This window comes from Paramormyrops kingsleyae, chromosome 16 (genome assembly GCF_048594095.1).
Source record: "Paramormyrops kingsleyae isolate MSU_618 chromosome 16, PKINGS_0.4, whole genome shotgun sequence".
NCBI lineage: Eukaryota > Metazoa > Chordata > Actinopteri > Osteoglossiformes > Mormyridae > Paramormyrops > Paramormyrops kingsleyae.
In genome coordinates this window covers 4680724-4706621 of record NC_132812.1, presented here as the reverse complement: position 1 = coordinate 4706621, position 25898 = coordinate 4680724, and the positions used below count along the sequence as shown (strand labels likewise).

Sequence of the window (25898 nt, the reverse complement as noted above, 5' to 3'; positions counted from 1 at the left end):
TATCAGTGGAGTCTATTTTAGTTCATCTTAAGACGCGAGATCTTCCTGATTTTTCCGGATTTCGAGCTTTTTGCTATATTTCAGTTCTGCTGTATCTCAGTTCTGCCATATCTCAGTTCTGGCCGCCGGTCGGTATTCAGACCACGAGACCGTCCAGTCCTTCTTGCCTGATTACGCCCATCGCCTGAATCCCGATTCCTTCTCGCCCTCCTTCTGTCCAACGCTCATCGCCCGATCCTCACAAGTCCTTCGACCATGGCTTCGTTTGTGATTTGGATCCTGTTTTGGCATTCGCTGGTTTGACCTCGGACTGTGGACTATGGCTTGGATTGCTCCTGAATAAACTCCACTATTCTATCCTGTATCTGCGCAAGTGTCCTCCTTTGCTGGTCGTCATACCTGACAGTGGTATTTGCAGACAGGTAAATTGGTCCAAATAGCACAGAGAGAAAATGTATATTATTTAAAGTTTTATACCATTTTTTCATCCTCTTTGCTCAAGAGGCCAGGTGGAGTTTTCAAAGCATGCATGTGTTACTTTTTATAATTTTACATTAAACTTCAGATGAAAATAATCCAGTCTTAAGAAAACAGCATTACACACGATATACCGACTGCTAAGGATATAAAAGGATATAATGATTCAAAATACAAAACATTTCATTTCCTTTTATCATTTTAATGATGGGCTGCTGTGTGTTTCTTTCTGTTCTGTTTCTGTTGTGCTGTGTTCATGTCATCTGCTGGTGTGGCGATTATATTGTAATGTGATGAACTGCTTGATTATATCAAGCATCGTTAATCCCTTAAAATGTCCAATCCTATAATACGGAGCCCCGTTGAGTAAGGTTTTATTGTACTTTAACGAGGAAGTATCTACTGTACTGTATGTGTGTCCTACAGTGGACATGGATGTATGAATGGATGACCATACATACAGAACCAGTGTATATTCAGTTAGAGAGCAAAACGGGTCATGCGATTGATCCCCCCTGCCGTTTCATAAACTACCTCCGCTTGGCGAAACCAGGTTTTGTGTCAATGATGGAATTTGAATCCAAAATAACTGAGTACCCCTGAGTTAGAGCGCATCTCATTGCCAGTTCTTAGTTCACTCTCCACGCCGCTGGGTGGCGGTAATGCACCTAGTTATCATCAACGCCCTTTTACCCAGAATAAAGAGGAAGAAGTTGCGTTCTGTGGTATATTGTCTGCGGAAGTTTACGGGCAGAATTACTACAAAACCACTTAATTCTAGGGATACGGGCGATTCAAATGTAAAACAAAAGCTTGTCAATTTTTATGGTACTGGACGTAATTGCTCACTTGCACATTTTGTCTTTTTTGTCGTGACATTGTTCTCCTATACCGTTTTTAAGAAGGGGATCACGTTCTTTATTCTTAAGGTAAATTTTGCATGCTTTTGTTATAAAAATCATTTCCCGACTGCAAATGCTACATGAATATCTAAATGATTAGTTTAAGGTTAGAAATTAAACATCAGTACGGTAATCCACTTGGAAATGTTTATGGTGAAGCGGACAGATTTTCAGCAGCATTATCAGTTTGAGGGCTTTTGCATTTATGCCATGAGTTACAGGAGGTGCAAAGCCGCTGCTCCAGTAGTCCATTATCCAGATGCGTTTTTTATTTGTAAGAACCATACGTGGCTACACTGTAGAAAACTGTCACGTACCACCATTTCTAAATTATTTACGTACGGTGTAATATGCGTTAGGCTATTTACAAATTTCAGCAATCTTTAGCAAACGGAATACTGAACATATAAAATTACAATTTTATATGTAATTCCCTGAGTGTTATATTTTAAGAAAAACAAAACACATTGAAATGCTTTGTTAATAAAATTATAATTATATTTTAATATATCTTAATATTAATTATCTGGATATTGCGCCTTGACCATTTAAAAATACCTTTAAAGTTTTGCTGTTTCTAAAGATCTGTCAAAGTTTAGTAAGATATAGTTTAGCAAATGTCTAACACGCACGGTCGTTGCGTTTACCTAGTAAAAATGCTTCGGATCATAAATGAGACAATAACCACTCTTTTCAATAGTACTTAATTCTAAAAAATTACGATTCGAAAGCCTGTCACAATAATCAGCTCCTTTGTTTGAGACCGTGTTCAATTTATATAACGTGAAAGTTAAAATTGGATATATAATATTCAGCATATATAATACTTTTCTTCAATATTATAATAGTAATTCGCATATTTGCAAGCTACAGCAAAAAGCAATTGGAATGAATACCCCCAAAGTTATACATAAAGTTACATTTGTATGACTTTTAATGCAACTAATGTTCACAGGATAGACCGTCACAAGTTCTCTTTTCAATAAAAAGGACATGGGCGTAAATTTCGGGGGGATTGTAGCCCCCCCAATAAATCAAAACCAGCTAATACAACCCCCCAGAAATCATGTTTCCCCCGTAATGGGTGGAGACCTCAACTCCCCCAATGTTCCGGCCAAAGTTATGCCCTTGAAAAGGGATATATTTGTGTATTCTGTTGTTTTTTAATGGATATTGCTAAATTGTTTCTTGTTCTTCTTCTTCTTCACCAGTACTAAACTGCTAATATTCTTCAAGTAACAAACTGCGTTGGTCAAAAAAAAAAAAAGCTAACCTTTTTCTGATTCAGCATAGGCTTCAGTAGCAGGGACTTGAACACTGCTGTGTGGGTTGATGAGTCTCCGGTGAGTGTGGGGCTCTATGTAAAATAAATCATCCTCCATCACAGGTGAATCACAGTGTATATTCACAGCAGCTCACAGAGACGATCACAAGCAAAACAACGTACAAGGAAGAGGAGCTCAGAGAACAGCGTAGTGAGGGACTGAGCATGTTACACTTGACATCCTGGCGTGCAAAGTGAGGAATCATGGCCTTGTGTGTTAAAAATGAATCTGATCTGGGCTGCACCCATACAGGGGATATTGCTGCTATGCAGAATCCCGGTACTGAGAAGATGGGATTGGGAGTTTGCCTGGAGTATCATCAAACAGAGAAAGGGACTGGTCCAGATTCTGTTTGTCCATCACTGTACAATGACTCTCAGTGCACTAATGGGGTTGAAATTACAGTCGACCAAATAAAATCTGAATCAAGTGGAGATATAGTAGTTTCCAGTGGATTTATAGAGGAGAAATCAGAGGCACGACTAGAATTGGATTGTAAAGAGAGATCAAAAGGAGCTCATCAAGAGGAGCAGCCCATTCCTTCATCTCAGAGGAAAGACATTCATACTGATTGGTTAGGTTCTTTGCAGTTTGTAACAAATTCCACTAATGCATTTGATAAGAAACAGCACCAGCAACTTTACTTGAATGGAATTGATTTGAGCAATGGAAGACTTTGCACTACAAAGAGAGACAGGAACCCTTATTCAGGTGAAAAAGCACACAGCTGCAATGAATGTGGAAAGGTATTTACGAATATAGCTGCTTTAACAAGACACACGAAAACACATTCAACTGAAAAAAAATACATTTGTGGACAGTGTGGAAAAGGTTTCACCCATCCAGCTTACTTGAAGAAACACCAGAGAGTCCACACAGGTGAAAAGCCCCATGTCTGTTCGGAATGCGGACAGCGGTTTACTGCAACAGATTCTTTAAAAGTGCACATGAGATTTCATTCTGGGGAAAAACCATATCAGTGCACCGAATGTGGAATGAGGTTTTTTACCAGAGCTACCTACAAGAACCACATTTTAAACCATTCTGGAGAAAGACCAAATGTCTGTGGTCAGTGTGGAAAAAGTTTTAAGGATGCAGCCTCTTTACGAAGACATTGTGAAATTCATTTAGCTGAAAAACCATACAGTTGCACTGAATGTGGAAAGGGTTTTACTCGTTTATTTCGCTTAACTACACATAAGAGAGTTCACTCTGATGAAAAACCGTACGGCTGTTCTGAATGTGGAAAGAGTTTTACTCAGGCAGCAAACTTAAAGATACATATGAGAATTCATTCTGGTGAGAAGCCATACAGCTGTACCTTATGTGAGAAAAGCTTTACACAGTCGAGTGGATTAACAGGGCACATGAAAAGTCATGCAGAAAAAAAACCAAGCATCTGTAATCGTTGTGGGAAATGCTTTAAGCGTTCATCATATTTAGAAAGGCACCTTAAAGTTCATTCTGGAGAAAAATATGTAAATAGTGTTATGGGTGTAACGGTTAAAAATGAATCTCATCTGGGGTTTTACAGCACAGTGGATTCAGCCACAATGCATAATTTCACCATAGATGGGATGGAATCAAGGCTATGTCTAAATTATGAAGAAATAAAAATGGAAAAGACTGACCCAAGCTATACTGTTGTGGCACTGCATGTTGACAGAATGAAGTGTGAGTCAAATGGTCGTGACTCTAACTATACTCTAGATTCCATGGAACAGGATCTTAATAATGATACCATGGAGTCAGCATTATATTCAAATTTTGAACACATCAAAACTGAGATTATCGATCCAGACAACTTTCAGCAGCAGCAAAACACTGAACCACGGCATGTTATTGGTGAGAAAATAGTAATTAACAAAATAAAATGTATTTCAAGTAGCGGAAAGGAACTCTATTCCCAAGCAGTGGATATTCCTACAGTGCAAAAAAATATTGTTGACTATATAGAATCAGGAGTCCATCAGGAATCAGAAGAAGTTAAAATTAGGATTGTTGATTCAGAGAATGTTCTGGTGGGACGGCAAATTGCTATGCAGTGCTTTGAAGGTGAAGCAGCAGACGTGAGCTCTGAATCAAGTCATGAGACGGGGGGTTTTGGACGGCTTGCTGCTAATAGTGAGACAGAGGGGTGTGTGGAGAATCAGGAAGAGAGATCTGAAAGAGGTATATCAACTGAAGATGCAAAAGAACCATTGTCTGACTCCCATCAGGGTGAGAACGACAATCATGAAGACGGCGATTACTTGGTTTCCATGCTGTCTGGAATGATTTTACCTGAGACACATACCATGAAACACCACCATACCCTTAATTCCCAAAGATCAGATTCAAGTGCAGGCTCTGAAAATGGACCACCCTTTTCAAGCCTTAAAGAGCAAAATGCAATTTGTTTGGATGAAAAACCTCACAGTTGTAATGAGTGTGGAAAGAGTTTTGCAAAAACCACCTATTTGGCAAAACACAAAAAAACCCATTCATCTGAAAAAACACACATCTGTGATCAGTGTGGGAAAAGCTTCACTAAGCCATTGTACTTGAAAAAGCACCATAGGGTTCACTTGGGGGAGAAACCTCATAGCTGTTCAGAGTGTGGCAAACAGTTTGCAGTGGCAGATTCCTTAAAAGTTCACACAATGCGAGTTCATTCTGGTCAGAAACCGTACCATTGCCCTGAATGTGATGTGAGGTTTTTCAGTCGATCATCATTCAAGACCCACATTTCAATCCACTCTGGTGAAAAGCTGCACACTTGTAGGGAATGTGGTAAGAGTTTTGCGAATCCCACTTACTTATCAAAACACAAAGAAACACATTTAACTGAAAAAGTATTCATCTGTGATCAGTGTGGGAAGGGGTTCACAAGTCGGTCATACTTGAAAAAGCACCAGAGGATTCACTCAGGTGAAAAACCCTATATGTGTTCTGAATGTGGACAAAGGTTTACAGTAGCAGATTCTTTAAAAGTGCACATGAGATTTCATACTGGTGAAAAACCATACCACTGCACTGAGTGTGGGATGAGGTTTTACACCCGAGCAACCTACAAGAACCATGTTTTAATTCATTCTGGAGAGAGACCAAATGTCTGTGCTCAGTGTGGTAGAGGTTTTAAAAATGCAGCAGCCTTAAGAAGACATTGTCACTCAGAAAGGCCATACATTTGTACTGAATGTGGAAAGAGTTTTACTAGATCATTTCGCTTAACTGTACACAAGAGAGTTCATACAGGTGAAAAACCTTACAGCTGCTCTGAATGTGGGAAAAGTTTTAGCCAGGCTATGAACTTAAAAGTACATAAGAGAGTTCATTCTGGTGAAAAACCGTACACTTGTACTCTGTGTGGAAAATGTTTTACGCAGTTAAGTGGCTTAACAGTACACATGAGAATTCATTCAGGAGAAAGACCGAACATATGTATTCATTGTGGGAAACGTTTTAAGGCTATGTCCTACTTAAAAAGGCACCTTAAAGTTCACTCAGGAGATAAACCACACGTTTGTGCTTACTGTGGAAAGAGGTTTGCAGACACTAGTAACTTAAAGAAACATCAAGCAACTCACTGTCACAGTGAACATATGCAGTCTGACTACAGATAATTTCTTAAAAGTACACTAAAAAGATAATGAAATGTAATTAATTTTCAAACTAAATTCTGCAAAACTATTGTCAATAAAACTATGAAGGTGTACATTTTGAGTTATACTTTAAAATTAGATTAATTTTAAAACATATGACTGCTTTATTTGTGTACACTAAATGGTATTTTGTGCAATGTAGTCATGTTCACAAAGACCTGAGGAGTAGTGCTAACATGCTGGTGCGTCACGCAGCATTACGACATTACTGAAGGATATTCATCTAATATGCTAATGTTTCATGTGGTAGTTATATGCACTTAAATGAGCATTTTAACTTTTATGAATGATATACTTTTATATTGTTACACTGTATATGTTTTTCTAATGGGTAGTTTGGATCATTGTAATTATGTATTGATATGTATTTTGGAGGGTTTTGCTGCATTGTTCATTTCCCTTAATTTTATTTAGGGCTCTTTGGACAGTACAGTTATAGTGGTTTCAGATATGGGAGATTTTTAAGCGACATATGTATTATTATTATTATTATTATTCATTCTGTTGTACAAATAGTTCGAAAATTGTGTGACTTTTTAGTGCCGTTGCAGGAAGAGGTGACTGTCACTTTCATGCCAAACAGGTCATGTTGTGATGCATTACTTGTGAATCTGCAGTCATATGAAATATGGAGTTGCACAGCTAAGTAAATAATTACTTGTGATTAAAAAATATTTTTTTATATATTACACTTGCCGTTTTTTTTGTACATTTGTCAACAGAACATAATGATGTTCAAAAACTCACGTGTATTTGAAACATTTTAGTTTGAGTAGAGTTTTTTTTCATTTTTCAAAAGTATTGTCTGCTTGTTTGAAAATTTCCATTGAATATCATCTGGGAATCAAAGTCTATTTCTGTATATTAAGTATGGCTGAGGGTACCAGCATAAGCTTAAATACAGTAGTTCCCCAGTATCTGTGGTTACTGTCAGTTATCCAGTTTACCTTAGTCCAAAAAAAATATTGCAAAATGTGTAATGTGTTTTTTCATTGTTCATTTGTCCTTTGAGGGGTATAAAAAGCATAATTTTCATTGTTGTCATCCCTTAATACATGACATTTTAAAATTTCTCTGTCATCTCTTTAGTGGCAGGATTGGTAAAAATCTGACATTTCATGCTAGGATACTGTTTGCGGTTATGATATGGTATTCTCTAAATCGGACACGTGCAATTACATTTATAACTATTGATACATTTAACAAAATAAACATTTTAAAATATTTATAAAATAGAATTACTGTTGAGCGTGTAAGCCCCCATGTTGAAATTACGTCACAGGGGCAACTCGGACAAGAAAATTCTGTCTGACATAAACGAGGCGTGTTTCCAACGGGAAGTGACGTTTTTCGTGACGTTTTCATCCGAGTTCCAACTTGGAGAGAAATAATCGAATGCACCATAACACCATAGCCACCACAAAGCAATGACAGGATAAGGGCCTTACTCAAGGGCCCAATGGAGTAGGATCACTCCTGGCATTCATACCAGTAACCTTCTGATTACCAGCACAGAGCCCTAGCCTCAGAGCCACCACTGCACCCACATGGTGGGCTCTGCTCTATAGTAGGCTGCGTGATAACGAGATTAAAAATAATTAATTAGTTATTCTTTTAAAATTAATCACGCATGTCAGCATGTTAACTTTGACAGCCACAATGATGTACTATGGTATCAGCTATGGTATCAAATTTCAGATGGTAAACACTACTCTACACTTCAATTACCTGATATCAGTGGGTTGATGTCATGGCTTAGCCTACACAGTATTATGCCCCAATTACGTGCTTCTGCTAGAACTCGTAAATCAACTACAGTTAGTAAAACTACACTGTTATAAAACTATCACAGCATATAACATTTGACAACTGCTGCCAAAGTACTAACAACATACTTATAATATACCATATTCAGCTGCTTGTTAATGGTATCGTGTTTTGATAAAAGATGTTTCTTCTTGTACAGAAATTTGTGTCCTTAATGATATCACATTTTATAGCTTGTTTCATAGTGAATTAGTAGTAGTAGTAATAGTTGTAGTATATACATTTATTGCATGTTTTTACAGATGTACTGTTTATCAAATTTTAATATGTTGGCAATTTTTATTTAGTTTTTATTTGTTAAGCGCAGCTGGGTAGCACACTGTTCACTCCACGAGGGTTTCCCCCCACCTTCCAAAGACACAGAGTGGACTAACTAGTGGCACGAGGCTAAGTGGGTTAGTGTATGTGATTAGAAAACTGCAGGTTCAAATCGCTTGGCTGAATCATCCGGGTTATTTGTATGTTATTTTGGGAGAAAAAGATCTGCTAAATAAGTAAACATAACTGGTGTGCTTAGGTTGCCTAGACTATGTGACTATTTATGTATGTATGTATGTATGTATGTATCACATTAACATGCCAGAATACTTTCATGAGATTCAACATTTTTCAGTTTTCAAAAAAGATTTTCCACTGCATTTTCTTTCACTCAAAACTCTAGTTATTTCATAAAAATGCAGAAATTTCAATACCACTTGAGAAATGTTGTATTTTCGTGTTTGAATTGCCTTATAATGATGGTTTTTATTTAATTAAAATGAGGCTAAATGAAATGTATTTTTAAATGATTTAATTTTGATTAAACCATTGAATACAAGCGTTACGTCAATAAAAAGTACACATAACTTAGTACGAGAATGTTAGACAAAATCGCATGCATTTTTCTAAATTAAGCAGCGAAGTGCCGACTGATTCTGGACATAGAAATTGTCTTTCATCTTCCATAATGGCTTACACATCTATCCAGGCCCGAACTGGCCACTGGGAGTACCGGGATATTTCCCTGTGTTCTGGCCTGCCATTCAGAGCAGACCTCTGAAACAATTAGATCATTTTACAAAACAGATGCTGTAGTGCAAAATGCGCACGCAGCATGGTCCCGCCCCGTGTGTCTCATTTCGCGGTACTTTAAGGTGACAGATAAAATAAGTTTTCACCTTAAATTGATTTCAGTTCTTGTAACATCACTATTTTTCAGTCATCCCGCATTGAAAACAAAAAGCTGTGTCGCGGTTGGAACCAGCATTGTTTCGCACCGCTCGGAAAATTTAATCGTCACCCTACCCCAGATTCCTGGCCTCATCAAGCCTCGCAGTCCGGCCCTGCAGCCATTTTATTTTAAGCTGACGGTCCTTTGTAAATGAGTGCTAGCATGCGTGTGGCTGTTTTGTGTTTAAGAAGAACGAGGAGACACAACATTTGACCGTACCGCTACACGACAGAAGCGTGAACAATAACTATCACCGTGTAACATTCGTACAATTGCATTGCCTTCTTAGATATGTAGTTCTAAACCGAACTCTAGCTAACACAAACCTCCGCGTTAACATTTTAAGAACTACTCGAACCATAATGCATATCGTCAGCGCGAACTTCCTCTCTCTCGCGGGCTTTGTTTTGTTGTGGCGGTACATTTGGAAGTTTATGTTGTCCGTTTTCAACACCAACTTTAAATACCTCCACGGCAGTTTATAGTGATGTCAGAGGTACGTGATACGTGTTATGTGAATTGTAGCCATTTATTCAGGCATTGGCACGCCTAATTACTTAAGCTAAATATTTTGTAATATAGTACAATTTAAACCGATGCGTAACGTAGGTAACAATGGAAGTTTAGCTAATGCCACAGTTGGCCTGGTGCTGGGCTTCCTCTCACTGAGAGAGTTTTCATTACGACTAGTACAGCGAATTACAACTGAGCGGTGAAGTGTCTTTCAAGCGATGTCAACTTTTGTTTGTGGACCGATTTTAGAAAGTAAGCAACTTTAATTAAAGGGCCATTTGAAGTTAGAGGTTACTGACTGCTGTGTCTATGGTTTCTAAATCCACCTAACCAGGATTAACGTACGAGAGGGTAAGCCGTCATGTCATCTTCAGCTGGCATGCAGCCGTCGGAAATCAGCATCCTCGCCCGCTGGATGCCGAGCAGGCACCGGGCCGGAGTCATTCTGAGTCCTTCTCTGGACGGAGCCGGCTCACCGAGGGACAGTTGGGACGATTCCTTCGCCTCGCAGTTCGTCCCCCTTCCCGCGTCAAACAGCAGCAGCAGCATAAGCCTTGATTCTCTGGTGCTGGCCGACACTAGAGACCCGGACCAGAAGGGGAAAATGAAGCTGCTGGACACACTCGGGATCGCCGAGGATAGGGTGTGCTTGGATGTGGCTGACAGGAAGACCAGCGATTGTCCGATAGCACAGAAACTAGAGGAAGTAACTATCCCTTCTAATGAGTCTAATCTTCAACTGTCAAACTGTTAAAAATGTGTAGTAACCACAAATGCATTTAAAAACATTGTAAAAAAAAAAAAAATCAGTCGTATTCTAGGCTAGACATATGTTTTGCCTAACTAGGGGTTAGTATGTTAATTTAGAAAATTATTGGGTGTGTAATGTGGCCGTGACACAAATTAGTGTGTTAAGTACATAGCCAGTTTGGTAAAAGCTCACAGTCACATTTGATTTCAGTTAAAGGAGTTGCAGAGAGCCATGCAGGAGCAGCTAAAAGCCCATCAGATGGAGCAGCTCCACCCGCTACTGCCAGAGCCTCAGAGGTTCCTGGGTACAGTCGGCCAGCATAGCAGTACAGGTACGATCACTTCTTTCACTTCTGAGTGTTCTCCTTGTGGTCAATTATGACTTGCATATTAGTGCCCAGCAACACAAATCATTTATGCTGAGTTGAATAGTTAAACTTTTGTGCTCTATGCCAGGGATGTCAAACTCCAGTCCTGGAGGGTCAGAGCCCTGCACATTTTTGGGTTTCCCCTCATTTAACACGCCTGGTTCAATTGAATCAACTCCTTCTGCCCATTACCACACAGCTCTTGAGCTGAATCATTTGTGGTGGAACAGGGAAAGAATTAAGCTACACAGGGCGCCGCCCCCCCAGGACTGGAGTTTGGCATCGCTGCTCTGTGCCATTTCTCAAGATATGGAGCCTTTGATTGATAAATGCTTAAGAAAGTCACTGCAATGGGAAGATGATAATGAATTATAATGCTGCTGCTCTCGACCTGTACTTTAATGCCTACTACATGCTTGTATAAGTGAGCATAAGTTACAGAAACCATGAGCTTAATGATCCAATGTTTTTGGAATGGGTAATAAAATGCAATTTCATATGTCCTAGTTTTATATGTGTATTTATATGTTGGGTTTATGAGTTCAGAGGCTTAGACATTCTGCTATTGCTGCTTACATTCTGCCATTGTGTCATTTCCGGTGTCCTTACATATGGTATCTGTTCATTGGGTATAATCATCTGCATTTTCATTTGATTTCTGATAAGCTCAGCAGTGTTTATTTGGTTTTAACATGGCCTCAGGTAGTTCTGTAATTTTTTGGTGAATATGGCTTAGCGTTGTGTCGTCTGTCCTTTTAACTAAATAATGGGGAAAAACATTTCCAGTGACCTCTTTAGGAATGTCTGTTTCTTTTCAGATGTAATTCCACTTCTGTCTTTGTAGACATGATAGGGACTGTCCATCAATTGTTTTTAATGTTGTTCAGATTTTGCAGGGTCCTCTTTGCTGGCAGGAAAAGGCCCTGTGACTGCGGAGCCCTCTCAGTGGGCCCTGCTGGCTGGCTCCATTGGCATTTCCACTCCCTCTCAGGCCATAAGCAGTCCGCCAGCAGTCAGGCCTGGATTGCCACTTTTGCCTGTCCAGTCTCTACAGTGGGAGCCAAATGCCGTCCCTGGTAGGGCATCCCTGGGTGTTGTGGGGCAACAGGAAAGCCCCCATTCCCAACAGGACCCAAAGACAAGCCTGTACTCAGAAAAAGGAGAGGCACCCTCTGATACCACCCTGGGTAGGAATATTCCTGATTTGTACGTATATTAGGAACTGTAGCTCTCAACCAAAGTGCTTTTAGTGAATGAGTGTTTGGAGCATAGTCCACAATAAATTTTGGATAAGTTCACTGGTCTCTGGTACAACAGGCTGTGCGTTGTTTGGAAGGCACTTGTAAAGTCAGTTACAATTTAACAGGAGCAGATGTGTGGGAACAGAGTTACAGCCGTGACCAGCATAGCGCTGACAGAAGCTACAGAAATGCTAAAAGCGATAATGATGATCGAGAATTGACAACCTCTACGAGCAACGACCAGCTTCCAAGCCCTGGCAGAGAAGATGACTGGAGTGTCCCACCCTCAGAAGACAGGTAAACGCATCAGCCCAGCGGGGCAGATATATGAAGCTCAGGGTCTTAGGCTATTATATAATTATTAAAAATGGCTTGTTGTTGAGAGAGTTCAGAGGAGAAGAGCCAGATCTTTTTAAAGATGAAAGTATGACTACAAGTGCACAAAATATCAACTCTATGCAACAGTGGTATGCAGAATGACTTCTCAGAATGTATAACCGACCCGTGAGGCAGCTCTGGAACCAGGTGTAACCAATTATGGGCCATTGAGTATATAATACGGATGGACTGATCCACATTTTTTCAGTTCCAATCTGATTCTGATACACAACTGCCCATTCTGATACAGATTCTGATACAAGAGCTCTATTTACTTTAATATTTTAATATAATATACATTGAGTGACAAAAGGAGTTAAGCACCCAGAAGTAATGGTCCAATTTGGATGTAATTTGGTACACGTGCAGACCAACGATGGGTATGTGAATGATTTGATTTACTAGGAGCTGGCACGTCTAGTCACCAGACACAGGATGCCTCGTAGACACATTAAACATCATTACCAGCACTTGACGGAGTTTGATAGGGGTCACATTGTGGGCTGGCTGGTCGTATCGAGCAATTGCCTGGCATGTAGGGCATGCAGATGTCACAGTCGCCCGATGTTGGAACCGGGCACGTGAGGGCACCCACACACGTCGTGAAGATTCTGGTCTCTCAAGACAGACCACAGCAAGGGAGGATCGTCGTATTATGTGCCTGGCATTACAGAACCCCATGACATCTGGGCCTGCCACCTGGACACAGGTATTGGACTCTCTACAACACCCCATGTCATCCTGCACCGTGTCTCGACAACTGGCACCTGCCGGACTATGGGTTCACCGTCCCATGTGTAGGCTGCCAGTAACACCAGCGCAGACACGGCTGTGTTTGGAGTGCTGCCATAAGCAGGAGGCATGGACTGATGACAAGTGGCGTCGTACCATGTTCAGCGTTGAATATTGGTTCTGCATTACCACGGATGACCGTTGTGTGCGCATATGGCGGTGCCAAGAGGAGAGGACCAGTCCTGCCAATGTTGTGGAGAGACATACTGGTGTTTCTCCTGGCATCATGGTGTGGGGAGCCATAGGGTATGACATCATGGTGTGGGGAGCCATAGTGTATGACATCACGGTGTGGTCAGCCATAGGGTATGACATCATGGTGTGGGGAGCCATAGGGTATGACATCATGGTGTGGGGAGCCATAGTGTATGACATCACGGTGTGGTCAGCCATAGGGTATGACATCATGGTGTGGGGAGCCATAGGGTATGACATCATGGTGTGGGGAGCCATAGTGTATGACATCACGGTGTGGTCAGCCATAGGGTATGACATCATGGTGTGGGGAGCCATAGGGTATGACATCATGGTGTGGGGAGCCATAGGGTATGACATCACGGTGTGGGGAGCCATAGGGTATGACTTCAGGTCATCTCTGGTAGTGATTCGGGGGCTCTGATGGCACAGCGCTACGTCAGTGACACCCTGCATCCGCATGTCTTGCCCATCCTGAGACAGCACCCTGGTACAGTCTTTTAACAAAACAATGCCCGTTGACACACAGCACATGTGTCTATGGACTGCCTACGTCATGTTGGGGTCCTTCCGTGGCCAGACAGGTCCTGCAATCTTTACCCAATCAAAGGGGAATCAGACCCAGTGCCAATCTGCAGGATCTCGAGGGCCAGTTACAACAGCTGTGGGCCGACCTTCCGCAGGAGAGGATATTACAGCTGTACGACTCCCTTCTGCACCGTATCCAGGCCCGGGGAGGTGCCCCACCCCACTGCCAATTCTGTTGTCCGTTTGATCTGATACTATAATCATTGCGATACAGTCACTTGACCTTTCACCACGTGCAGATTTATTTTATTTCCGCCACTCTGTCTGGATGCTTAACTTTTTTTGTCACTGAGTTTATATTTATACTTTGTATATTACTAATGTTTTTAAACTAGTAAATGCAGATGAAAAAATGTATGCCAAAAAATCTTTAAATAGGGTACTAGAAATATACACAACAGACTGTTAAGCCTCGTTTGTACATGTTGTATTAAGTGTGTTTGAGCCATTTTGCAGTTCAATTTCAATATCTTCCAAGTGAGGATACACAAGTGATGAATGCATAAAATGCCCCACAATTTTCCTCCCACTGGCAACAGCGATTGTGATAACACTTTGTTGCGATAGCAGCCCCTCATGTATCACAAGCTGTGGCAAGTGCACATAACAGCCCAAACCAGTAACTCCCAAATCATCCATTGCTTTTTTCATATTACTCGTACTGTTTTGCACAATTGCATATACTTTATTTAGTGGGATTTTCCACTAAACACTACTTCCACCTCTCAAAACTTTTTCAAAGATTGTAAATCGCCGTGCTACTATTTGCTGTAAAAAGCATAAAATGCTTCCAGATCATCACCATCTTATCTGATATTTTTATGCTCCTCCTACTGCAGAGGCTATGCACATGATGTCACAGCAGTCACATGCCATGCGAATAATTGTTGAAATATATTTAACACAAAATAGGAGGCATGTTTTTACATACTGCCAAAAACTACATCGGAGTTGGATCGGTCATGTATGGCTGATACCTGATCCATTAAATAGGTCTGGATCGGTGCCGATACCAATCCAAATATCGGATCATTGCATCTCTAGTATGTTATACTGCTTTAGCAGGTTAGCAACTGCTGTTGAATCTTGCTGTTTTGTAATTTTGCTTCTACTCGCTGAAATGGCACAGGCCCATCAAACCAGGGGTTGGGAGCAAGAAGCAGACGTTTGAGGAGCTTCTAGAAGAGCAACTGCAGCTGGAGGAGCAGAGGATGAAGGTTGTCCAGCTGGGGCAGGTCTGTACTTGTGTTAAGTTTGCTTCAGTGGAATTAGACCAGCAGTGAACCTCATGCAGCTAAACAGACTTTATCCAGCATTCTTTATCCAGTTTGTGTTGTCACTATATATGAAGATGGCCTGAGCAGTTTGGAGTATGAATAATTTGTGAATAAGTGATTTGCTGTTTTTCTGTATTTGTTTCCCTAGACTACAGTGGAAGTAAAAGGCCCCCTAAAGAGAACCTTTCTACGGCGGGGGGAGGGCCTTGCTCGCTTCACTAGGGGAAAAGCTGCCATCCCAAAAAGGAGAGATAAGGATGCTGTCACCCACGTGCCCCCTAAGTCCAGCACTTCCAGTGATACAGGACCCAGCAGAAACATTCAGAAAAACAGTGTTTCCCAGCGCCCTGCCATCCAGCGCAAGACTACTGCCCTGAACAAAGAGAACCGCCCAGAGCACCAGCCTGTGGGCCAGGAACTCCGAAGACCGCAGACAAAGGGTGCTGTCCAACCACAAACCAGGGTCCTCGGCAGAAATCAAAGGCAGAACATAGTGGCTCCAGATTTGGGGAGGTCTAAGGCTGGGGAAACACAAGAGCACAATGGAAAAGAGACGACTAGCAGCGGAATGCAAGGCAGAAGGCTAGTTCCGCTTTCTCGTCCTCCGCCATCAAAGGCTGTGCTGGTAACAAAGTACATGAGTGGGGAGGAGATGAGTGGAGTCCAGAGGCAGATGCAGATGAGGCCTACACCCAGAGCATCCCAACCCCCACCAGAGTCCTTTGAGCTGTCCTTCCAGGGTAAGCTGGAGCGCTGGGACTCGGAGAAGCTGCAGGAGAATGCGGAGCTAGGTGAGTTTGAGCTGCTGGAGCAGGCTGCTGAGGAGCTGTCCTTCTCCAGCAATTCCTCCTTCGTCATGAAGGTGCTGCAGCTCGACCGCCAGAGCAGAGGAGGCCACCACAACCGCCGGCTATCCTCTACTCCTATCAAGAGCCTGGAAAGGAGCCAGTCTGCTGGAACAGGATGTCGCCCACCCGTTTGCACAGGTGCAGTCAGGCTAAAGCCTGGAACGACAGGGCAGACGAAGAGTGATAACCTCAAAGTGAAGGAGGTGCAGGCCTTGACAAACACGGATGCCACCAGAGCATCAAGTCACAGTAGCTTGGAATTAGGGGACCCAGATGACACTGTCCGGGAGGTAGTATCCCCAGCTGAGCCAGCATTGCATGGACATCTCTCCTTTCCGGTACCTTCTGGTGCCCTGTATGACAGGATGTCTTACCAGGACAGAGACACCGACTTAGATCACAATAAAGGAAAGGAGAGCTGTGAGGTTGAATTCAATCAGCATGCAGGTGCAATCCTCACTGAGAACGGAGAGGCTAGGACTGTAGGCCACATTGTGTTTGACGATGGCGACACGTGGAATGATGTGGAGGAAGCTGGAGACTTGGAGGAAGAGGAAGAAACTGCTGGAGATGATGATGATGATGATGATAATGAAACCAGAATGGGAGATTCAGACTGTGTCAGCATAGGAGCCATAAGCCATGTCCCTTCGGCTGGGGCACTTAAGAGGAAGGTCGCTGCTGTGAAGGGGGAGGAGCGGGGCTTGTACCCCAAAGAGGGAGACCAGGTTTCATCACCTCCCCCGACTTCCCAGCTGGTAGCTAAACTGTTCCCCTCTGTAAAGCCCAAGGTGAAGCCTGGCCCAGCAGCAGCTGTGGAGCCTCCAACGGCAGTGGCTGAGCAGGTGGCAGGTGAGGCATCATGCCATGGATTGGCCATATCCGTCAGTCATTATAGTCAGGCCTATGAAAAACCCAAGCAGTTATTGTGGCGTTAATAGGTAAATAAGTTAATGGGAAATTTACTGTCATACTGAGCACCAGCAGGGTCAAACTCCTGGTATTTTTCCTCATTAACACACGCACACAATGCAGTTTGACCTAAAATGATGCATTTCAAAACTAATTTTCTTCAGTCCAAAAAGAAAAATGCATCAGAATAATTCAGAAATAAGATTTGTAAATTTTCTGTGAAACCAGCAGTATTGAGTATAACATGCTCGCTCTTTTCCAGTGTTGTGAGTAATTTGGGGGTCCTCTCTATGCACTTCCCCCATTGCCCGCATGTCCTTCATATTTATTTGTCTTTCCTCTAAATGTAAGCATTCCTGTCCCCACATAGGGCCTAATCCCTTGTCACGACAGCTGAGGGAACGTCTGGTAGAGCTGGAGATTGAGATCGAACGCTTTAAGGAAGAGAATGCTAAGCTGGCCCACCTGAAGCAGCAGAGGGAGGCTGGCTTGGAGGCGCTCAGGTGAGGATTGTTTATGTGGAGATTCTTAGGCAAGTGGCCTTTGGGGTAGATGCAGGCCTTGGCCTATGGTGCAGGATGACATTTACTATGGACACAGACACATAGGCAGTGTCTGTAAATGTAGCACAGGATAAGACTGGAAGTAGCATGAAGACAATAACCAGAGCTGGGTTTGTTCCGTTTGTTCCAAGGCCAAGAGAATCTGTAGATTGTGACCCTCTTGGACAATTCATAGTCTGTCACTCTCAGAAATTCAAAATCAGCTGCCATAAAACATCACTACATTGTGTATAACAGAGTAGCAGTATGTAGCTCTGTGGGTTAGGACACTGTGCCTGATCAGAAGGTTGCCAGGTCAAGTCCCTGGCTTGTCAGAGTGATTTCACCATTGGGCCCTTCAGCAAGACCCTTAATCTGAAATGCTTGTAGAACTGGCTGACCCTGCTTTCTCAGTTGTATGTCACTTTGAATAAAAGCTTCTGCTAAATAACTAAAAACAAACGCATAACATCTGAGGAATGGAAAGAACAAAATTGACTCACTAATCAGCAACGTATTCTGTGGTCTAATTGCACCAATTGTTATACTTTTGGGTCTGCATGTGTTGAAACTGCAATGATCTGACATCCCATCAAGGGTGTTTTCCGACTTTATTCCCAGTGCTTCCTGGGATTCGGCCTGTCTGATAACTACATCTGTTGGACAACATATTGTCCAGAAATAATTGTGATAAATGATATTATTTTCCTTCTAAGATCATTTTTTGCCACTGATATAGTGATAACATAATAGCATAATAATGGAAGTACAGCCTTTCAAAAAGCAATGACATTTTAATTCTTAAGAATATAGTGGAACTGGAAAAAGTAGATAAATAAATAAAACATACATAAAAATCACACAACCAACAAGAAGCAAATAAAATGGACTCTTAGGCTATGTTAACAGAAACTGCATTATATATTAAACATTTGGCACAGGGGTATAGAGAGTCATTTGTTCCTTAACAGTAGAGATGCTCCGATCAGCATTTTTGGGGCCGATTACCGATCACCAAGATCATGATCTGCCGATCAATGCCGATCACAGAATGGCAGGGGAATGGGAATCTTTTATCTATAATCTAGCAGAGTTTGTACCATTTGTAGAAATGAAACTAACTCTAAATTAACTATATTGAAAAAAAAACTGTAGAAATAGGCTACAGTCAAGATCTTGAAGAATCAAGCGCTTGACACTTGGTGCCCCACACTGAAGGAGGGGCAGTGACACTTTGGTCAGCACTGTTGCCTGACACCTCCAGGGTCAACACATGAAATGTTCCCCGAGAGTAGAGTGGTTTAGTTTCTCATACTCGGCATATTCAGTTGTATGGCGTGTTCTAAGATGCCTAATCATGTTAGTGGTGTTAAAATGCCGTTGCTTGCTTCCACCTCGAGGGATTTCATCACGACATACATTTATAGGACACTGAAAAACTTCCAGACGGGAGAACTCATGTTGCCACTGGTAAGCTCCGCTCTGCTGTTGTTTACCTGTGCGCCGTGCATGCACGTGTGAAAAAGTCGCGCGAGTAATTTACGTCAAGTGATCGGCTTTTTTTGATCGGCGCTTTTGGGGTTCGCCGATCAAGCTATTTTTAGCCAATATCGGCCGATCATGATCGGTGGCCGATCAATCGGAGCATCACTGCTTAACAGGCATTATACTGCCTAGCCAGTTTTGTGAAGGCTTCATGCAGTGATGAAGAAGAAGCTGGATCAGTCATTAGTCAAGGGAAAAGTAGCCAGAAGTCAGACCATAGGTTGTAAATGCATACTTCTTCTACCCCTTATGATCATAAAGTCCAGAAATACCAGCATTTATATGATTCCTTGCTACAGAATTATGAAGACTCCCAGATGGCTGCAAACTAAAGTAAAATGTGTCTTATGTAAACAGTCTGCCAATACCAAGGTCAGAAAAAAAATTGAGGTTATATCTGTGTATCTTGCGTGACAGGCCTACCTGGGATAGGATCTGACATGGATGGATGGATAAGGGCTGATTTATACTTGACGCTCCCAATGAATACGCGTATGCATTATGGCCAGCACGCATTTTCTGCATTCATTCCATGCGTTGTAGGTGTATGGAACATGAAACAGGTCAAAAACATGTGAATTATGTGTAGAATACACGTTAACATGTGTTGTCAACATGTATTCTATGTGTGAAAAATCAATGTATAAAATAAACATTAAGAACACGCTTTGTATGTTGTTAATGTCTTGCTAACATGTACTCTACACGTTAAAATTCATGTGTTTTTGACCTGTTTGGTGTTCCATACTGCTTGCATTGCATGCGCCTCATGAAGTATATCGCGCCCCTAACAGTATTGATTAGATATGCACTGTACATATTGTCTTTGGTCTGGTGAGGTTGCTTGTTGGATTCGGCAGTATACATACCCAGATTGTATGTACTGAGATCTGTCCAGTAGCTCTCTCCACAACGGAATCGCCTTCAATGTCAGAAGAATGAACTTCAGTGTGTGGATGTGTGGCAGGAAGGACGTGGTGGCCTTTGAGCAGAGGAAAGCGAAGGAGCTGGCTGACCTAGAGGAGATGAAGAAAGAGGAGGCGCGGAAGCTGCAGCGAGAGCGCCGGGTGTTTGAAAGGCACGCGTCTGCCGCCAGAGCCGTACCCGACAAGAAGGAGCGCGAGGAGATCCAGGTCAGACACTTACACTGTTCTTCAGAAATCTCTGGAGTGAAACTGTGGAAGTCCACCATTTAATATCATTTAATGTAATGTGAAACATTAACACTTTATTAGCATCAATAAATTGTTCGAAATGTTTCTGTAAAATTGCTTTTATTGTATTCATGTGGCATTTAATATGAGAAGCTCATTTTCATTTCGAGGCATGCTACCTGTGACATGTGACATTGCTTGCTTGGTACCTGTTCCATCTTGACCCAACCTGTTCCTCAGGCCTTGAAGCAGCAGCTGAGCTCCCTGCAGGACGAGCTCCGGCGCCGAGAGGCCCGCTGGTCCAACACTCACAGCCGTCTCCGGAAGCAACTGGAGACTCTCAGTGCAGAGAATGCCGCCCTGCGGGATGAGGTCCAGGTTCTGGAGAAGTTGCGAGTAGCGACCTGGAAGAAGGCAGAAGCGGAGAAGGAGAAATGCACAGTGCAGGCTAATGATATCTCCCAGACCAGCTCTAGGAGGTCCAAATCTGATGTGAGTCAACTTGTATTTGTATCATTGTTAGTATTAATACTTTTTCAGTTGTATACATTTTTATTCCCTAATTCTTCGTTTGCCCTTTTGAATGACCATTGTCAGTGAGGCTGGGTGATCTGCTTGACACTGCTGATATTAATAAAATAAGTCTAATAGACTTTTCAATACTATGACAAACTTTATTTCAAGGAAGGCCATGGAATGAAGGGGTTTTTATGCCTCACATAACATAAGGGTTTGTTTCCTCTCTGCTTAGCAGGTTTGTGAGTCTTTAATAGTGTTTTTTGTGTATCTTCTGGTGTAGAGTTCCACACGTACGACATGTGACACTACGTTACTGCCCTCATCCACTTGGGGGAGCGTGCAGGGACATAATCCTCTTGCCACAGGTATTTTCATGAGACTTTACAGTTTTTATAGATTATAATGAGAAGGAGTTCTTCCCTCTCGCGATGTCTATTGTTAACCTGTTAATGATTCTGTTTTTATTATTGCAGGTAAGCCCTCTGTCCACTGGGCAGAAGGGAATAGAGCCTCAGATCTTTGCAGAGGGACTGTAGTGGAGAATTCAGTGTCACCTGATTGTCTTCCTCGTGTGAGTAGATGAACCAGCTGGAGCTGAAATGCTTAGATTTGCAGATTTGAGTTTGGAAGTGGCATTCATTACTCAGGTAGGTCTTGTTGGAGTTCTGCTCTAAACTGAAGCCTGTCTATGCTTTGTACAGAACTCTGGAGCTTTGGTAAAGGAACCATGTGGGGATGAGAATGAAGAAGATCGGAGACAGGATGAAGTGGAAAGCCAGGAGACAATTACCCACCCCGATGGAAAGGTAAGAAAAGTGCAGGTGTGGAGTAGGTCATAGGTGACTTTGCTGTTATACAAGGTCTTGCCTAACTGACCAGAAATGTTTGTGTAAGTATTCACCTAAAGCTACTACTCAGAATAAAGGCGACTCCCTGTGCTAAGAGGGCCTGTGTCCCTGTCTCTCAGATTGAGCATGTGCTTCGCTGGGGGGGACGGCTTATACTTTTTCCAAATGGAACCCGTAAAGAAGTATCAGCTGATGGACAAACAGTGAAGATCACCTTCTTCAATGGGGATGTCAAACAGGTCACAGATGACCAGCAGGTGGTAAGGAGTCTTGGCGTCTGGACCCTGTTCTGGCTTTGCATGTCAATGACACTAAATCCTAAAAGCTTGAACTTTACTTTCAGCAGTGTGATTTTTATGATTGCCAGCTTTCCATCCTAAGAATTAGAATGTAAATCGAGGATTAATTGTATGTGGCTTCAAATATACTTAATGTTCCTGAGTTTCAATGCCTTCCTGTAATTCTGGTTTATTCATCAGCGATGAATGGTAAATTAATCCTGGATCTCAATGTGTTCAGATTTACTACTATGCTGAGGCCCAAACCACTCACACCACATACCCAGATGGCATGGAAGTGCTAAGGTTCCCCAATAACCAAATTGGTGAGTAGACCTACCTAAATATACATTTAAGTGGAGTATTTGATTTAAACTTTTTTGTTTTTTAATGAATTGATGCAATCCATCAAGAACTAGAAAGGAAAAATGTGTGTGGAGTTTTTGTCAAAGCTTTACAGTAAATTAAGCTTCGGTGCTTTTTGGTCTAATTATATAAAATCAGATAACATAAGTTTTTATTTGTTTGCTACGCTTTACGGCAGCCTGTTTTAATTTCTTTTCTTCCTAGTTTGCAACATTTATGCTTCTGGATATTATAGTTGAGAGATTCAGACTATCTACTCAAGAGTATAGAAGTGTTCCACTCCCCCGGCTATAAAGTTTCAAGTTATGCATTTTTACTAAGGATAGACTCTTAAGCCCTGTTCAGACAGGGTTAATTTTACATAGGGAGGTTCAGTATGTAGCCTATAAAGTGATTTGTTTGACTGATTTGGCCAGGATAAGAAATTGTAATTTCCCAAATTACCTGAGTTAGCAGAGATTAAATGAAGGTTAATGTTATGGTTAGCATGTCTAGAAAGCAAATAGCAGAATTTTCATTTTTGGGTGACCTATCTCTTTAACATACTAATCAAACAAAATATAAACTGAACTCTTTCCTCCCAACCATACAGTAGCTTACAAATTGGTGTACTCCGTAGTGTTGCACTGGTCTGCACCTGCAGAAAACCTTGACGCAGAAGAAGCTGTAGGTGTAGGTTGTTGGGCGTTTATGTGGGAAAACTTGGTATCCATTCAAGCTGCTTTTTTAGCATATAAATGCTGCTTCTGCCTTACTAAAAAATGGCATGCCTTTATAAATATAACGTTATTACTGAGATGACAAATCACACTGGACCACTATAGCTGAAAGAAGTCCATGTTTGCTGAAATACAGAAGGTAATTCACTCCTGAATTTGTACTGTGGAGGCTTGTAATGATTACAGACGTAGCACATTCGGACTGTATTGATATTGTGGACCTCATGGTTAATTGCTTCAATTACATTATGTCCCCAGGTAACTAATCCCGTCCAAATGGAGCTTTAGAATTTCATTATATTCTTCCATTCATCGGTTTTCTATAATCACTTATTCAGCCAGGAAGCACATGGCACAATGTGTACTGTAATGGCTAAATGGTTATGAACAGTTTAAATGTTGATATTAGGCCTGGGTGGTATAATGGTAATACAGTAAACAGTGGTATTTTGAAATTTTGGCGCTAAAATTATCAAGGATTCCCCCCTCCCCCTGTTTAGGGCCAACTAATCGATTTTTTTTTTGCGGCCCTAAGTTGGACATTGACTAATGTTTCAGATCATAGCATAAGTTGGCAAGTTGTGAGGCTGCATGTCCAGGAGATTGTGTTGTGTGCACATTGTCTGTAACCACATAGACTCTCAGTGGTTAATTTGTATATACATTAATAAAAAAACATCTTCTTCCCCCTTTTAACAGAAAAGCATTTTCCAGATGGCCGAAAGGAAATCACTTTTCCCGATCAGACAGTGAAGAACCTGTTTCCAGATGGGAAGGAGGAGAGCATATTCCCTGACGGAACTGTCATAGAAGCAGAACCGTAAGTTGCCTCCGACTTAGAACATAAGAAAGTCATTGATGACTTTCTGACGCTGATACAAGTTCAGCCTTTTAGTATTTTGGTCAGTGAACTACTACAATGACATGATGACATAAGTGGTGAATAGACAGCTATGATAATGCCCCCCCATTCAGGGATGGTTCCAAGGTCATCCGGTTTAACAACGGGCAGCGGGAGGTACACACAGCCACGTTCAAGCGGAGGGAGTACCCAGATGGCACAGCCAAGACCATTCATGCAGACGGCCGTCAGGAAACCAGGTATCCCACAGGCCGGCTGCGCGTCAAGGATAAAGACGGACACATCGTCATGGATACCATGACATAGACCCCCTGCCCGTTCTGCACGTGATTGGATTCGCCTCCCCTTGGAGCGGTCTTTGTGGAAAATGCGTGTGTATATCTACCTTTTTTATAATTATGTGTACATAACAAATATTTAATTATTTAGTGTACATTTTGTAAAATAAAAATTTTGAACAATGTGCCGTGTTTTCTAATATCGCTGAATGCATGTGAACACTTTGTAGGAGATCCCATTGATTTTTGTATATACATTTACATAATTTCTTTTAAGAATTCCTGGACAGTTGTTCATGAGCTGAGAAACTCCGGAAACAGTGACACATTGACTCTTATTTAAAATGTCTTTACGAAACTCAACGCTATGACAGTATTTACAGTATATTGCAGTAACAGGGAAGTAAAGGTTTAGTGCTGGTATGAAGCAAGATGAGACCTGGAAGGTTTCAGCGCAGCAATCGCACTAGAAGTTGCACGTTGTTTAGGGGATAATCTGGGTATTATTGTACTATGAAACAATTTTGTTTTCTACCAGTAGGTGGCACTTTATCTTCATGGCAAACACCAGCTTTACTAGGGCAGTGATTGTTATGGGTCACATTTAAAAATATATATTCCCCGCCAAGAAACCCAATTAAATAAGAAGTCTCTATAATATGCTGCCAAGATATCCAGCAGCTGTGTTGTTCAGGCGTAGTTGAGCCGTCAAAAATGTACAGGCTATAGATGCTGTACTTGGAAATCAAGGTAGACACATTAATCAGGCACATTTGTTCAATCAGCTGTTTCTCAGCTGGAGCTGCTGCCATTGTCTTGTAGCACTGAATCATGGCTGCAGACCATATGCATCGTAATGGGAAAGGAATGAAAAGCATTAAAGTGAATTGTGCTCTGAATGTTTTATTCTTTAAACAGGGCAGTTATTTATGAAAATGAAGTTAATTGTTTTCAGTTGGACTGTCCTGTAAAGTTTTATATACAATATATTTGTCTATATTAAATAAAAATTTCTGCAGTCACAGAGTAACCCATAGGGGACAAAATATTTATTAATATTTAAATATTAAGACACAAATAATTATTAATGCCTTGCTGCCTCTATTCAGATAAATCTTTCACTTGTTTGTATATATGACAGCATTCATGTCATATTCATTAATGCTTACATCTAAATATTTGAGGCCTTATGTGTATGCAACTACAGATATTATTGCAATGTACTTTTATTGCACAGGATTTTTTGCATATTTGGTATAACATGTTTATACATTCAATATGATTTATGGATGTATGACAATGTTGTTAGATTGCCTACTGAAATAAGTAGTAAATTTATTCATTGAATAATAATTACGTGCTTTTTTCATGGAAAGATGTATATAAATAATATATTTGTTTTTTGTTTTGTCTTTTACATTTTTTTTATTGTAATTTTTGTTTCCACTGTCACTTCACCATCTCTTTTGAGGAGATGTCAGCCCAGCACAGATGCTTTGGCATATTGCTTCCAGTTCATAGGAGCAGCAGAGTAGTCAGT

At 41.4% G+C, this 25898-nt stretch overlaps 2 protein-coding genes across 5 annotated transcripts; both read left to right on the top strand.

Annotated features, from left to right (window-relative positions):
* Window positions 1-1187: 1187 nt before the first annotated feature.
* On the top strand, window positions 1188-7251 carry LOC140577512 (uncharacterized). 3 transcript variants are annotated; one of them, XM_072700384.1, is made up of 2 exons: window positions 1188-1406; window positions 2957-7251. In XM_072700384.1, exon 2 carries the CDS (start codon window positions 2971-2973, stop codon window positions 6307-6309), a length of 3339 nt encoding a protein of 1112 aa, XP_072556485.1. In that variant the 5' UTR covers window positions 1188-1406; window positions 2957-2970; the 3' UTR covers window positions 6310-7251. The 3 variants fall into 3 exon arrangements, with proteins under 3 accessions (XP_072556485.1, XP_072556483.1, XP_072556484.1); XM_072700382.1 differs by having other exon boundaries at window positions 2767-7251; XM_072700383.1 differs by having other exon boundaries at window positions 2591-7251.
* A 2032-nt stretch (window positions 7252-9283) lies between these two features.
* Window positions 9284-24543, top strand: cpap (centrosome assembly and centriole elongation protein). 2 transcript variants are annotated; one of them, XM_023827588.2, is made up of 17 exons: window positions 9284-9881; window positions 10233-10604; window positions 10860-10980; window positions 11904-12203; window positions 12383-12554; window positions 15340-15445; window positions 15636-17187; window positions 17618-17750; window positions 20302-20467; window positions 20729-20980; window positions 21288-21372; window positions 21481-21578; window positions 21709-21813; window positions 21975-22115; window positions 22375-22459; window positions 23918-24038; window positions 24194-24543. In XM_023827588.2, exons 2-17 carry the CDS (start codon window positions 10260-10262, stop codon window positions 24384-24386), a joined length of 3975 nt encoding a protein of 1324 aa, XP_023683356.2. In that variant the 5' UTR covers window positions 9284-9881; window positions 10233-10259; the 3' UTR covers window positions 24387-24543. The 2 variants fall into 2 exon arrangements, with proteins under 2 accessions (XP_023683356.2, XP_023683357.2); XM_023827589.2 differs by lacking the exon at window positions 9284-9881 and adding an exon at window positions 9900-10150.
* Window positions 24544-25898: the final 1355 nt, after the last annotated feature.